General features: G+C 34.4%; 2 protein-coding genes across 3 annotated transcripts; both read right to left on the bottom strand.

Annotated features, from left to right (window-relative positions):
* Positions 2,778 to 7,858, bottom strand: LOC109325813 (probable 2-carboxy-D-arabinitol-1-phosphatase). The gene is made up of 9 exons (XM_019558387.1): positions 7,463 to 7,858; positions 6,463 to 6,568; positions 5,708 to 5,924; positions 5,491 to 5,609; positions 5,099 to 5,197; positions 4,503 to 4,556; positions 4,336 to 4,434; positions 4,033 to 4,140; positions 2,778 to 3,467 (listed from the first exon to the last, which is right to left on the bottom strand). Exons 1-9 carry the CDS (start codon positions 7,810 to 7,812, stop codon positions 3,102 to 3,104), a joined length of 1,518 nt encoding a protein of 505 aa, XP_019413932.1. The 5' UTR covers positions 7,813 to 7,858; the 3' UTR covers positions 2,778 to 3,101.
* On the bottom strand, positions 8,566 to 11,352 carry LOC109363335 (probable ribosome biogenesis protein RLP24). 2 transcript variants are annotated; one of them, XM_019609568.1, is made up of 6 exons: positions 11,262 to 11,352; positions 10,834 to 10,942; positions 9,339 to 9,452; positions 9,111 to 9,247; positions 8,819 to 9,016; positions 8,566 to 8,784 (listed from the first exon to the last, which is right to left on the bottom strand). In XM_019609568.1, the coding sequence occupies exons 2-5, from the start codon at positions 10,912 to 10,914 to the stop codon at positions 8,848 to 8,850; spliced, it is 501 nt and encodes a 166-aa protein (XP_019465113.1). In that variant the 5' UTR covers positions 10,915 to 10,942; positions 11,262 to 11,352; the 3' UTR covers positions 8,566 to 8,784; positions 8,819 to 8,847. The 2 variants fall into 2 exon arrangements, with proteins under 2 accessions (XP_019465113.1, XP_019465114.1); XM_019609569.1 differs by lacking the exon at positions 8,566 to 8,784 and having other exon boundaries at positions 8,792 to 9,016; positions 10,834 to 10,937; positions 11,262 to 11,313.

The raw sequence follows: 15,083 nt of genomic DNA, 5'->3' as shown, positions 1-15,083 counted from the left end.
TTCCAGGAGGGGGCATGAGGAATTGAGGAAGAGGCAATACCCTAGCTTTGGAGTTAGCCACTAGGAGTTGGTTATCATTTTGTGACTTTTGAAACAAGGACGGCTTCAGCTTGTTCATGTCTTTGTTTAGTGTCTGTGGGCGATGATTAATATTTTCGCCCTTTCTTTTTGGATTTTGTATATGTTAATGGCGATGTAGTTCCGCCTTTGATGATTTAGTTTGTATGAACTAAAGATGACTTAACCGTTTATATGCATTGTGTTATTCAGGAAATTGTGAATAAGGTTAAGTTATCATTCGATAATGATAAGTTGATTTTCCGCATTTGAGTTACTTAAAGTGATGTCCCGGAAAAGGAAGGTTTTAAAAAGGAAACAATTTTATGCAATCTCTTTATCCAAAGAAAAAAAAAATTTACCCATTTTTCCGCAATATTTTTGAGAAGTATTTTTCGGGGCGTTACACATCCGTCAATGCAAGAAGTTTTTTCTGTGAATGTTGCTCGGTCATCTCCCAAGTTCTTCGCTGCTGGCCAGCATCAGTCTCGACACGGCTTGTACAATAACAATTCTGGTTTTTCTACTCGAGTGGGGATAGAACCTGTAGGGACAACAGAGATGTACCACCCTGTTGTTCTTCCTTTTGGTCGAGGTTGTGGCAGCTACTTTGGTCGTGGCAGAGGAGGTCATTTTGGATGTGGTAGAGGTGGCTCTGTTCGCTACCAACTTTGCTACAAGGCTGGTCATGAGGCTTTGCAATGCTGGTACAGGTTTGATTTAGTAATGCAGTCACAGTTGTCTCCTCTTCTGCTCAGTTTGCTCCACCGTTTTCTGCTCCTGTTATGCGCCCTTTTGCTCATTCCTAGTTTCAGCATCAGCCTATAGGGCATTATAACAATAATAACCCTCCTATGGCTCATTTAGGATTTCATCAACCTTCTGCTTTGGGACCAGCACCTATGTCATCTGCTCATTCGTATGCTGATTCATTCCATCCTACACAAGGACAGCCTAGTCCTCATCATCTTTCGATTACGGTTGAACCACAAGCATACAATTCCCAATTGTGGTACCCTAATTCTGGAGCTACACATCACATTACCTTAGATTCTTCTAATTTGATGCACGCTGCTGGCCTTCGTGGATCAGACAATATATTTATGAGTAATGGTTCTAGTGCTCCTATTATAGGTATTGGGGACTCTGAGTTTAACTCTCCTTATGATTCGTCTCGAGTCCTCACTCTTAAAAATTTACTTTTGGTTCCTTCTATAACCAAAAACATTTTTAGTGTTAGTCAATTTGCCAGAGATAATGTTGTTTATTGAGTTTCATTCACACTATTGTTGTGTGAAATCTCAGGTTGATGGAACCTTACTTCTAGAAGGAACTCTCGGTCCTGAAGGGTTGTATGTCTTCACTAATCTTCAGTTTCCAGCCTCCTTGTCCAGTTTTGTTTCGGTTTCTACTAGCCCCAATATAACTTCGAGTTGTAATTTTTCTGTTTCTTCTACTCATACACATTCTAGAAATGAAAATTTGTACTTGTTATGACATTCTCGTTTAGGACACCCACATAAAGAAGTTGTACAACATATTTTGAAACACTGTAAACTGCCTCTCATAAATAAAAGTACCACTGATGTTTGTAATGCTTGTGCTCTAGGTAAGTCACATTGTTTACCTTCACAACCCTCCCACACGGTTTATTCCACTCTCTTTGAGTTAGTGTTTGTTGATCTTTCGGAGCCAGCTCCGATTATGTCGATTTTCGGGTACAAATATTATATGTCTATTGTTGATTCTTGCACTAGATATACTTGGATGTTTCTTCTTAAACAAAAGTCTGAAGCTCTTACTCTTTTCAAACAATTTCATACTATGATTGGGGTTCAATTTAAGGGAGTTTTGAAATCTGTTCAGACTGATTGGGGTGGGGAATTTCGTCCATTTGCTTTCCTCCTAAGCACTCTCGGTATTCATCACAGAGTTATTTGTCCTCATACTCATCATCAAAATGGTGTTATTGAAAGGAAACATCGACATATTGTAGAGATTGGGTGAACGTTGCTTGCCCAAGCTTCTCTTCCTTTGACTTATTGGGAGTATGCTTTTGACACTGCTGTCTATCTCATTAATAAACTACCCAGTCAATCCATTAAGGGTAGTGTGCCTTACATGTGTCTATACAGAACCTCTCCTGACTAGAGTAGTTCATTTTAACTATTTTGTAACTGTTTTAGTTAAAATGTATCTGACTTCTTTTATTTTTTCAATGATTTGACTTCTTTTAGTTTTCTGGTTTGCTATAAGTAAAGAGCTCTTGCTCCTTTTGTATTTACCTTTTCAAATATCAAATAAAGAAAAAGATAATATTCTTTCTCTCTCTTGCATTTTCTCTTTTCTCCTTCTCTCTCTTTCTCACGAGAACACCTTCTTCTTCTCCATTCTTCACGGTTCTCACTTCCCTCTCTTCTTCTCTCATTCTCAAATCATACTAAGAGGGCAGGTAGCAAACTAACTACCAAGCGGCCAGGAACTTAATTTAGAAAACTAATTTAAATACATGTCTACATATTAGACATATGATGTCTATGTTATATAGAAAAGTTAAAAGTTTGGAGCAGAACAGAACCAAATGATCCTTTTCTGCTTTCAGTAATAAATACTACTAAGCATTTCTTTAGTTATACGCTTGTCAGGAGGATATTAACATGTGATTAGGGTACTTACCCGTGATTTCTAACAAAGGAACACGAAGGGAACATAACCAGCAATCATCAAACAGTCTATAGCACCAATATTAGAAGAGAAAAACAGAAGTGACAGTGATCGTGGATAATTGGAGTGATGAATCTGCACACAACACACTAAGTAAAAACTATATCTTCAAGTAATATGTGCATTGATATGGTACTATAAACAACACTGTCCCTTCACAAGTCACTTCCCCTGAATAGGACTAAGAGTCTAAGATTTCATTTTTACTGACCTTGCTTTAAAATTTAAACAATTGTGATCATGTTGAACATCTGAAACTCTAGAATTGGGTGCTAGGTATCATTTCAAGGTAATAAAAGGATCATACTTCACACTTAAAACTATTCACCATCCTCTGCCGATCTTGTAATAGGGATGGACCATCTCCCCAAATGTGCAGTATAATTTATGCACCTGACAACACCTCCTCCTTTAGGTCCCTCAGGGAAGTCAAGGACACTAATGCTCCCAGCATCAAGATGAAATGATCCGAACCATTCTTTCGTCAAATTAAGGCAGTGTCCCAATAATGCTATGTGGATTGCAGGATGACCAACTACAACTGCAACATCTGTGCTAGATTCATCAGAAATTTCATCCAACACGGATTGCCAGATTTTTTTAGATTGATCCCATAATGTTGTCTTCAATACATCCTCAATTCTATTTAACCAACCAGACTGAATAGTTGGAAAACTGGATATATCCTGCAATAAATAAAGAAGGTTTAGACAGGACAGAGGGTAGTCATAAATTGTCCACCAAGCCGTATTATTTATGAACACTAGAAAAATGAAAATCAACAATAGAAATAGTTATTAGTAACAAATATTTGGTAAAACCTTTTGCTCCTCTAAATACTACTTAGTATACTGAGATGGTCCTAATATTCTTCTACCTTTCAATATTATAAGGCAGCCCAGTGCACTGGCTCACACCTAGTGAGGTTTGGGAATGGTAAACGTAAACAGCCTTACCCCTTAAATAGAGAAGTTTTTTTCCAGGATTTGAACTTATGACCTCTTGATCACTAAGTAACAACTTTACCATTGTGTCGAGGCTCACACTCATTCTACATTTCAATACTGTTAAACTTTTTTATCAATATCATTGATTGGTAGCAGAAAATTCTTATGATCATTGTTTTGTTGATATAATCATAGTACGCGGAATACTTCACCAACTAGTAGTATGACTCCTAAAAGAAAATAGTTTATGAATGACTGATTCATGCTTCTGCACTCAGGGACATTTAAGCTGTAAGTTGCTTGCCATTTTGGATTGCTGAAAGATTGTTTCAATATCAAGGTTTCCGATCTGCTTCAACTCAACATGGCGTGGCACACAGTCAGCACCCAAGCAATCTGCAGCTTCTTGTACCTAAAATCATGTCTGACCATTTAATTAGAGGCAAACAACAATGAACAGCAATTGAAACCATAATTCTCTAGTTCAGGCATACAATTCAATATATATCAAAACCAAAGTATATGCAAATGCTTTCAATTAATCGATTAGAATAGGAACTATGAATTTAGTAATTTTAAACTAATTGAAAAGTACCAAACAGCTTACCTTGGAGATGGCCATTGCTGTCTCCACACAAGCTTTATTAGGACTGCTAATAATGGAATTCACTTTCAAGTCAAGAAGTAGCTCCGCAGATTTCTGGGACTGTTATATATGCCAACTGTTAGATAAAATAAATTCTGCATACTTATTCCTGTGACTGGATGCTGTACCTGTATAACACCAAGCATGTCCAGTGGTCGATCACCAGCAAAAGAAAAACCATCCTGCTCGACATGGGATAATTTGTTCACAAAACTGTCAGGAAAACATTTCAAATAAACCTTAAAAGAACTTTCAAGCCTAGCGCAGATTTTAGAGCAATAATATTTTTGATAACTTAATAAGGAAAAGAGAAAAAGAACACACTGAAAAACAATTGAAGAGTCGCAACCACACAAAATAGAACAACCACTTGCTTGAATTTAAGGTTTTATTTTTTGAACACCTAACATAATTGCCAGTCTAGTAAAAAAAAATCTTAAGTTCCATTGGATGATAGAATGAGCTGTAAGAGGCCAAGAACACTTGATGAATAAATTACTTATATTTAAACTATTGTTACTTGGGGTTTGTAGAAATGCACTTCATCATGCTACTAGTAGTAGGAAAGTAATAGCCCAAAAAGGATAGAGTATCACTCAAAATATCAGCTACAATTTTCAGAGAAATGGGAATAGATAAGAAACTCAAATTTTAGAATGTTTTCTGATTACCCTTTTGACCAGTTATATGTGATCAAAAATATATTTTAGCCATTGCCTCATACCTCTGTATTGCTCAAAGTAGATCCATGACAAACAAGTATTATTCGCTTGTTTGTTTCTCTACCTCCAGACTTCTCATCAGCAATAGGTGAACCAGGGGTCTGCATCAATAGTTCAATTCTTTTTAGAGAAAAGTCTATATACTGCTATGATGTTGTGCATATTGTAATCAAGTTAAATAAAACAACTTTTGCTTTACAAAGAGGAAATAAGACGATCTGATGGTGTAGAAATCACATCAGCTTATTATTTGAAGCTGACACATGGATAATGAAGTCAATGTCATGTCCAGACTCAACTAACCAGTTATGTGACTCTTCAATCCATGTATTTTAAATTCAAGTATAAGAGTAGATGATATTTCAATTTTTAACCCAGTAAATGTACCATATACCTGATTCAAGCGGTTAAGGCAAATATGTGGAGACCCACCCTCAGATCTTGGGATGAAATCAAGCACACTTACACCACAATTGCTCTGAAGTAAGCTTCTGAAATACTCTGGTCCCAAACCTAAGGGAGAAGAAAAGATGAGCAGAGCACAGTATTCCAGTTGATGAAATTTCAGTTTTTTCATCGTCAAGATTTGCTTAAGAGGGAGAAACAATTACCAATCGCTGAAGCAATAAGAGCTTGATTAACAGCATTGTGTGCAACCACAAGAACAGACCTGCTATCATGGGCTAATATTTTAGGCCAGCAGCTTCTAGCACGTTCCCACAACTCTCTCACTGGATAATGACCATCAATGACGAAATTCACAGCATCTACTTGCCATTGACGAAAAGCAGAGCCAAACCTTTCTTGTCCCTCATGCTTCAAAAGGCCCTAAAATAAAGCAACAAAAAACAAAACAAGACACTCCAAGCCATACCTCATCAAAATTTAGTACCTAAAAGATACACGCCTTATTGATTTGGACCCTGACAGATTAATTTTATCAAATTGATCTCTCAAAGTGTGAATACTAAAAAAAAGCTTAATTTCCATCCAAACAATGAAGGTGAGCAATTTTTGTAAGGTGTTATCATATCTTGGTAGCTATGGCACCCAGGGTGAGTTGGCAAACATTTATTGAATGCTAATTTCATATTACAAGTTCAGAATTTTACTAAATATAATCAGTATCCAATGGCATGGTAGATTACTCACCCTATATACCATATCTAGATGGACACCGGAGCAATGCCCATAATGTAGACTAAACTTGATGGAGGGACTAAAATTTTGGAATTTTGAACTTTTGAGGGATGAAATTCATAAAGTTAATCTATAAGGAACTAAACTGATAACGAGTGCATCTTTGGGGACTAAAATAGGGTTTTACTCTCCACATAAAAATAGAGGATACAAAGCATAGCCATACTTGGAATGAGTACAAATCGATTTCCCTCAAATCGTACTCCGGAATTATTTGCTCTTCACGGGCTCCCCATATGATTTCCGCCGTTCTTTTCGACCGTGCCAAGGGACTAGATCAAACACACCAGATCCCAGATCACATGTTTGAAACATTGCATGAGCCAAAGCAAGAAAAGGAAAATTGAAATTTACTAGATGTGTAAAAGCATGTGATACATCATACATCACACAAGGCTAATACATAAGTTCATATAGTTTGAAGAAAGTAACTAATCACAATTCACAGGTGCATCTCTAATGAGACATGACTCAACTAACTAACCAAACTACAGACAAACTTAGCAGAAGTAGTCTACTCTAGCCAACTATGAAGTGGGACATTTTAAAATAGTTGTGTTTGTATCCAACATGTATTCATATCAAACACTTCACAAATATTCCTAACTATACTAAACAATTTTAGATTTAGTTTTTTAATTTATATACCATTGTAGATAGAAATTCCACAATAATTAAAGAAATATTAGCTTGTTATTTTGTTTTCAATGACATATTCTAACTTTCTTTTGTTAACCAAGAATATCTCCCCACCTTTCCCTTTAGGATATGTGTTACCTCTCCCAGCAAGTATCGCTCTCGGGACCAAACATTGGCCTTTGACATTGTAAAATACTTGGGGATTCATCGTAACCTTTCACCACCGAACCAATTCCTTGTTTCCAAGACGTTTTCAAACCTTGAAAGCATTATTCCTTGCATCTAATTTAAGATTAGTAATTTAATGTTGGATTCATAAGTTCATATTAATTTATATCTTGCATGAGCCGTGTAATGTCCTATATTTTTAAAATTATGACTCGTTCTTGTGCCCTTGTTATAATATCAGTGCTTCTTAGCTCACCAGTTGTGACAAGTGTGATTTGGCGTCACAATAGAAGCAAATTATTATATTCAATTGAATTGATTATAAGTTGAAGGAAGAATGAGGATATAGAAATTGGAACCTGGCAAAACAAGCATCGAAACGGTCATTGATGAGCATTTGGCGGGAAATCTCAGCCTGAGATAGGCCTTTATTAGTGAGAACAGAGAAATCGGAACTACCTTGGATTCTGCCTTCAGCGTTCCATGTGCTCTGGCCGTGTCTCACCAGAACCACCCTCTTCGCCGCCCTGAGTGGCGGGAATGTAAGCGAAGAAGAACGGAGCTCCTTTTCGGAGTTGTCTATCTCTTGCACGGTTGAAGAGCATCGAATGGAGACGTGGCGAGTGGTACGGAGAGGGAAGAAGGTTTTGTTTCTGTGATCACTAACACATGGAGAAGAAGATAAAGAAGGTCTTAACAGCAAAATCATTTCTGGCTTTGTTGCCTCTTCTGCTACTGTTTCAAATATGGTTTCTGTTCATTTTTTGTTTATCTATCTCAATGGAGGGAGATGCCAAGTGAATGACACGTGTCCAATAACCAAAGCTCTATCTCACCGGCTTATAACTTTATTATTACTATACTATAATTTCTTAAATAGATTATAATTTGTTGATAGTACTATTATAATACTATAATTCCTTAAATAAATTATATTTGCAATTAAGAATAGAAACAAGTTACATATTTGCCTTAAACATTTTTATAAATTATGAGCATGTAAAGTTTTATAATGGTACTACTAATATTAAAATAGTATAATTTCAACATTTTTATGTAATATAAAAAAATAGGTTAGTCAGTTAGGTTTAATAAGCCTTTTAGGTGACCTAAAGTCTAACCTGTTAAGCTAAATAGGCTTTTTAGAAAGCCTGAGTCTGGTCCCTGATAGACGATCTGACATATTTCCACCCTTATTTGTAATGACACTTTTATCCTAAAACTAAGTGTAAAAAAATCATTTCTTCCTCCAAGAGGCTCCTTAAAATCATCCCACTCCTAAGAAAAAGAATAAACTAATAACATAAAATAAACACTAAATTTGTCATATTTCATTCCAGATGTAATGTGCACTACTTATAAGAGAATAAAGAAACCTATAATATGATCATATAACTATCATCAAGTCTAGAATTGTTCCATAAAAAATATAATTAAATATAAAAAACTAACATGTCATGTTAAAAGAAAATTCATGTCTGAGAACGTCTTTCTGATTTTGCTTTGTCTGACATAGTTAACTATCTCATAGAATCATTGTTCATCGACAACATCACTAACATTCTTGAAGGCCAAAACTTGTTTCAAAATCACATAACTGATATTACACTGGCAACAAATAAACTTGTAATTGGAGCCTTACAAGCCCTCTAGACCAATGCCTGCCACATACACCAAACTACAGCAACAACCAAACCTTTATCCCATCAAACTGAAAAAAATAAAAACAAAAAGTGTGGCATTATCACTCTTCCATGCGGCTTTCTGATTGTTGTTGGGAAACATTGACCACGATCTTCGGTAATGTGAGAGACTGATCCTGTTGAAGAACAGAAGGAGCTTTGACCAAACTGATGCCCTGCTCCAACTCCCGCGCTGCCTCCATACGCAGCTTTTGCTTCTTGCCTTTCATCCTAGACAATGAGAGGTTTGACAAATGTTAGCGGAGAACAAAAAGAAAAATCTTGTAGAGATTTCAATATGAATACAATGGAACCCAAGACTTACCTATTCTTATGGTGATCCTCCTCCCTGCGGACTCTGATCTTATCAATCTTTGGAATGGCCTTAAGAACATTCTCAGCAAGATTCCTGTCATATCTCTCAGGCCTGTTTCGCTTTCTCTCAAACTCAAAGGTCGAATCCTAAAACGACATACAATTTTGCTGAGCTTCTCCAAACCCTGAGTGAACAATAGACATATAAGACCAAGACAAAATGGAGAAATTAATTTACCTGTGTCATATCCTTTCCATGCACCCGCCTATATGCCTTGGTCCATTTTACTTTCCGAGGGTTTCTCTTCATTTTAAAGTTCTTGTGGCATTTAGATCTACAAAATCGAAAAATCTGCAAGAACAGTTGTCAGAAACCTAAGTACACATGCCATGTAAAGTGAAATCGTTGACTATAAAAAACCAGTTGCTATACTAAAGCATTTAGTATGTTTTATACAGAATAAAATAACTGCTTAAATATGTTTTCGGTCTCTTGAAATATATTGAATTTTGGTTTTAGTCCCTATAATTTACTTTTTGGGATTTGATCCTTAAATATTCTAAAAGTTTGGTTCAAGTCCTAGAAATGATGTGGCAAACACCAACATGTGACACATGTCATACTAATTAATGGCATGACTATCCAAGAAACCAAAATGACCAACTAATTGATGGCATGATAAAAACATTGTAAAGCCTAGAATAAATGAAGAATTAAAATTTGGCGGTTTGGCCTACCAGTTAGTTATGAAAATTAAATAATAATACTAATAATAATAATAATAAATACTCATTTTAGTCTCTCATATTTTTCAACCTTACTAGTTTAGTGCTTCAAAAAAGAAGACCTAAGATGGTCTCCAAAAATGTCAAATGTGAGTCAAATTAGTCATTTTTAACATATTTTACAACACTTGGTAGGGACTAATTTGATCCAAAAAGGACTCATTTGACCCACATTTGAAATTTTTTGGGACCATTTTAGATCTTTTCTTTTTTTTTGAAGGACTAAATTGAGAAGGTCGAAAATATGAGGAACTAAAATGAGTATTTACTCAAATAATAATAATTATGATGATAATGATAATAATTGGTGAACTTGATATCCTACGCAATCAAATCAAGCCCGAGACAAAACTAATGAACCCAGCTCTACACCATGAGAGAATAAGCAAGAACGCTAAAATCTCAAACTATAATGTAAATTACTTGTACTTCATACACTTCAGCTTACATGCATAAAAACTCAGATTAATATATAATGGTGACAATACAAATAGCCCCAGATGATACTAATTGCACTTTAAAAGCTGCATAAGGGGTTTAAATATCTTACAACACATCCTAGTAAAACTAGTTCCTACAAATCTTTCCTCATCTATAGACAACTCAACCAACTTTCAATTCCTTCTCAACATCTGCAATACTACAACATAAATGGGAGCACATCTGCTGTCCCACGAATTGTACCACTGCATATACCATGTGCCTATGATTGGTTGAAAAAATGTTTTTAAATTAAAAAATTAATCATTACCCATTTCTCAGACCAATCACAATTGATGGCACAGTTTATGGGACACCATATATGTACCCTCTAGACACGAGAGATGGTAATAAAAACAATTAGTAGTAACAATGTATTCATAAACATAGCTAATGGACACTACAGAACTAGCACATAGATAAGATAGAAATTCTAAAGGGAATAATGCAATAGTAATTTATTTTACCTTTGCATCATTACGAACAAACTGGATTCCATGTCCGGGGTAGACAGTTGAAGAACAGAACCAGCATTTCTCCAATCTCATTTTATCTCCCGACTAAAGCAACACTTCACTTCAAGAAAATATGGTCCCAAAAAAATGATAAATTATTCACTAAATTATTACCTAAGTCCCTCTAAGAATACGCATTAAGGAAAAACATATTGCGAAGTTTTAGTCTAATTGTGAATCCTTTAACAAAATCAAGCTGAACATTTAGCAGATATATATAAAAGGCAGGAATAGATATCAAGTATCAGAAATAAGATCCTATTTCTTGAACTTAACAACTAAGTAATGAATAACAAGAAGAGAAAAAAACTGCAGCAATAATTTTCAATAGAAACCATAAAAAACGAAATTAAAGTTTGGTTGAAGGTTAGAAAGAGAACCTGAAGGTGTTGCTGTGTTTTGGGGTGGGATTGAAAGATTGGATTGGAGTGTGGTAAAATGAGTATTGTAGGTGTATTTGGTTAGGGTTCCTTATGTAAAATTGAAGAAGTTATGGGCCTCAATTTATTTCTAGTCAAATGGGCTGCTAGGCTCAAACAACCATAATTAGGCTTGTCTCTTGAATTGTATGCACTTCACTTCATCGGGCCCATTCACTTTTCATTTTTCATTCTACTTAGCTCAAACCTCACAAACTCAATTTCACTCACTCAAAACATAGGCATGTTCTTGAGCCAACATTATGTGGATGGAAGAGTTGAAAAGTAGGAAAAGTTATTTTACAACCGTATTTCATCTTTATAAAATATTTACTTTTATTTTCTTTTCCTTTATTACTTAACTCTCAAACAAACTCTAGATGATTATTCCTATTTCAAGGCAGATTCCAATTTATTTTTATTATTTATTGAATGTCCTAAACCAACATTGCAATAATTTTATAGCTTCTATTTTCATGTAAAATAGTAGTTTTTATTTATCGATTTACTTCAAAAGTCCAATGTTGAAATGAGAAATATAATTCATTCTCACATTTGTAGTGGTTTGTCTAAATGGAAAATTTTAATTCCACCATCAAAATTTCTCCAAGTTTTCTTAACATATTTGTCATATGATTTAACATTAGTTGATTCTATTTTTTTAAGGATGTCTCTAAGATATAATAAGTCAAGTGGGGTATTCATACTATAATCTATTAACTAGTATCATATGAGTTAGGAAGATGATCTATACAAGGCTTTATAACCTTAATTTCTTAAGGGATGCACACTTGAATGATTTAGGAAGATGGTCTCATAGGAAATGAGATTGGAACTTAACTTAAATAAGACAACCTCGTATTTATGAATTTAAATTAATAGCTACTTTTATGGACGAACTTCAAAAAATTGTTCTACACGATATCTCACGAGAATTGTGGGAATGGTCTCATGACAAATTCAAACATTACTCAGTCAAATCAACTTATAAGTTTCTCGTCAAACATATTTATTAATGGGATCACATCAACCATCATCTTTATTTCCTTTAGGAATCCAAACCTCCATTAAAGGTTATATTCGCTTTGAGACTTTTCCATGATGGACTTCCAACAATGGAAGCTTTTCTTAGGAGGGGGTATCTCTTACCTAAGGAGAATGACCTTTTGGATCTTCTCCAACGAATACCCAGAATCTGCCTAACATTTTTTTTCTTCTTGTTGACTCATATTTTCAATTTGGCAAATTCTTTACAATTGGCTGGATGTTAGCATCGCTTTACCACCAAATCCAAAACTTCATTTCACAATGCATATTTGCATGGCAAAGCACAGAAAATGCCAAAAACTCTAGAGCATCATTTGGTTAACTATAATATGGTGTATTTGGTTATCTAAAAATGATGTCATCTTCAACTCCATCTCTTCAATACATCACGAAATTCGTAAAGGTGAAATCATGACTTTATATCAATGGGATGAGGAGAAAGACCGTAATATCCTACTCTAATTAGGTTATAAATCTCTTAGCTTGTCTGTCATAATTGTTTTTTGTTTTATTTTCCCATACCTTCTCAACCATGTTCTGACTTTGCACTTTTTTGTGCATTTTAATAATATCATTTTTTGCTGACAGAAAAGATAAAAAACCCTGCATCATTGAGAATGGAAAATGCCAAGAGTTAGGCTTTGTTTGAGAGTTAGGAGTGAAATGGATCAAAGGGTTAAGAAGGGGGAGGAATGGAAGGGAAAATGAAGGAAATTTTCCCCTGTGTTTGGAAGTATGAAATTTAGATGACGGATGGTAAACTAATAATAATATAAGAATATTTTTTAATTTTCTTTTAAAAATGTAATTAACAATGAGAAATAGACAATAATATATAATTCCATAATATACTAAAAATATTTAGTTATTTTGATATTTTATCTCCAAAAAACCTCAAATTGAGTGAATTTTAAAAATAGACACATCGAGGGTTTTGGAGGGTTTGAGAAACCCTCCAAAACCTTCCCTTCCTCTTGATCCAACTCCCAAACAAGGGGAAGAATTTCCAAAGCTATCTCTTCTCTTCCCCTCCTAAACCTCACTCCCAAACAAGGCCTAGGGCACCACCTCAATTATCACATGGGGTGATATAAAGCATAATATTTAACCTTATATTCCTAAATATACCCATCAAGATGTTAACCTGGTTGAAAGTGGTGATCAATATAATAGTAAAGAAAGTTCTCATTTGTCAAAAAAATATTTTATTATTAAATTTTAAATTTAAATATATGTTTTTCAATCAATTAGAGAAGTACCATATGAAGTGACACACTCTTTTAGTAGAGGAGATGTTGACTGATCATTGAGAAAGTGGAGAAAAGAATGACATTAATGAAAATGGTGGTGAAAATAAGGACATTAATGAAAATGGTGGTGAAAAGAAGGACATTAATGAAAAGGACATTAATTCACATTCAACTTTAAATTCACATTCATTCTTCAAAAAATCATTGAGTTGAGTTTTTTTTTTGTTTCCCACAGGTATCATTTTTTGCTGACAGAAAAGATAAGATAAAAAACCCTGCATCATTGAGAATGGAAAATGCCAAGAGTTAGGCTTTGTTTGAGAGTTAGGAGTGAAATGGATCAAAGGGTTAAGAAGGGGGAGGAAGGGAAGGGAAAATGAAGGAAATTCTCCCCTCTATTTGGAAGTATGAAATTTAGATGAGTGATGGTAAACTAATAATAATATAAGAATATTTTATAATTTTCTTTTAAAAATGTAATTAACAAAGAGAAATAGACAATAATATATAATTATATAATATTACTAAAAATATTTAGTTATTTTGATATTTTATCTCCAAAAAACCCCCAAATTGAGTGAACTTTAAAAATAGACACATCGAGGGTTTTGGAGGGTTTAAAAAACCCTCCAAAATATTCCCTTCCTCTTGATCCAACTCCCAAACAAGGGGAAGAATTTCCAAAGCTATCTCTTCTCTTCCCCTCCTAAACCTCACTCCCAAACAAGGCCTAAGGCACCACCTCAATTATCACATGGGGTGATATAAAGCATAATATTTAACCTTATATTCCTAAATATACCCATCGAGAGGTTAACCTGGTTGAAAGTGGTGATCAATAGAATAGTAAAGAAAGTTCTCATTTGTCAAAAAAATATTTTATTATTAAATTTTAAATTTAAATATATGTTTTTCAATCAATTAGAGAAGTACCATATGAAGTGACACACTCTTTTAGTAGAGGAGATGTTGACTGATCATTGAGAAAGTGGAGAAAAAAATGACATTAATGAAAATGGTGGTGAAAATAAGGACATTAATGAAAATGGTGGTGAAAAGAATGACATTAATGAAAAGGACATTAATTCACATTCTTTCTTCAAAAAATCATTTAGTTGAGTTTTTGTTTTGTTTCCCTTAGGTATCATTTTTTGCTGACAGAAAAGATAAAAAACTTACATCATTGAGAATGGAAAATGCTTAGAGTTAGGCTTTGTTTGAGAGTTATGAGTGAAATGGATCAAAGGGTTAAGAAGGGGGAGGAAGGGAAGGGAAAATGAAGGAAATTCTCCCCTTGTTTGGAAGTATGAAATTTAGATGATGGATGGTAAACTAATAATAATATAAGAATATTTTATAATTTTCTTTTAAAAATGTAATTAACAATGAGAAATGGACAATAATATATAATTATATAATATTACTAAAAATATTTAGTTATTTTGATATTTTATCTCCAAAAAACGCCAAATTGAGTGAACTTTAA

Source organism: Lupinus angustifolius, chromosome LG13 (genome assembly GCF_001865875.1).
Source record: "Lupinus angustifolius cultivar Tanjil chromosome LG13, LupAngTanjil_v1.0, whole genome shotgun sequence".
Classification (NCBI taxonomy): Eukaryota; Viridiplantae; Streptophyta; class Magnoliopsida; order Fabales; family Fabaceae; genus Lupinus; species Lupinus angustifolius.
This window is presented reverse-complemented; position numbering and strand designations above follow the sequence as displayed.

Excerpts from the sequence above, each read along its gene's own strand:
- LOC109325813 (XM_019558387.1), bottom strand. The coding sequence starts at position 7,812 with ATGATTTTGCTGTTAAGACCTTCTTTATCTTCTTCTCCATGTGTTAGT. Across the intron at positions 5,925-6,462 it reads TCGATTTGTACTCATTCCAA|GGCCTTTTGAAGCATGAGGG; the intron begins GTATGGCTATGC and ends GCTTTATTTTAG. Across the intron at positions 5,198-5,490 it reads GCCTTAACCGCTTGAATCAG|ACCCCTGGTTCACCTATTGC; the intron begins GTATATGGTACA and ends CTATTGATGCAG.
- LOC109363335 (XM_019609568.1), bottom strand. The coding sequence starts at position 10,914 with ATGAGATTGGAGAAATGCTGGTTCTGTTCTTCAACTGTCTACCCCGGA. Across the intron at positions 9,248-9,338 it reads ATGGAAAGGATATGACACAG|GATTCGACCTTTGAGTTTGA; the intron begins GTAAATTAATTT and ends ATGTCGTTTTAG. Across the intron at positions 9,017-9,110 it reads GAGGATCACCATAAGAATAG|GATGAAAGGCAAGAAGCAAA; the intron begins GTAAGTCTTGGG and ends CTCATTGTCTAG.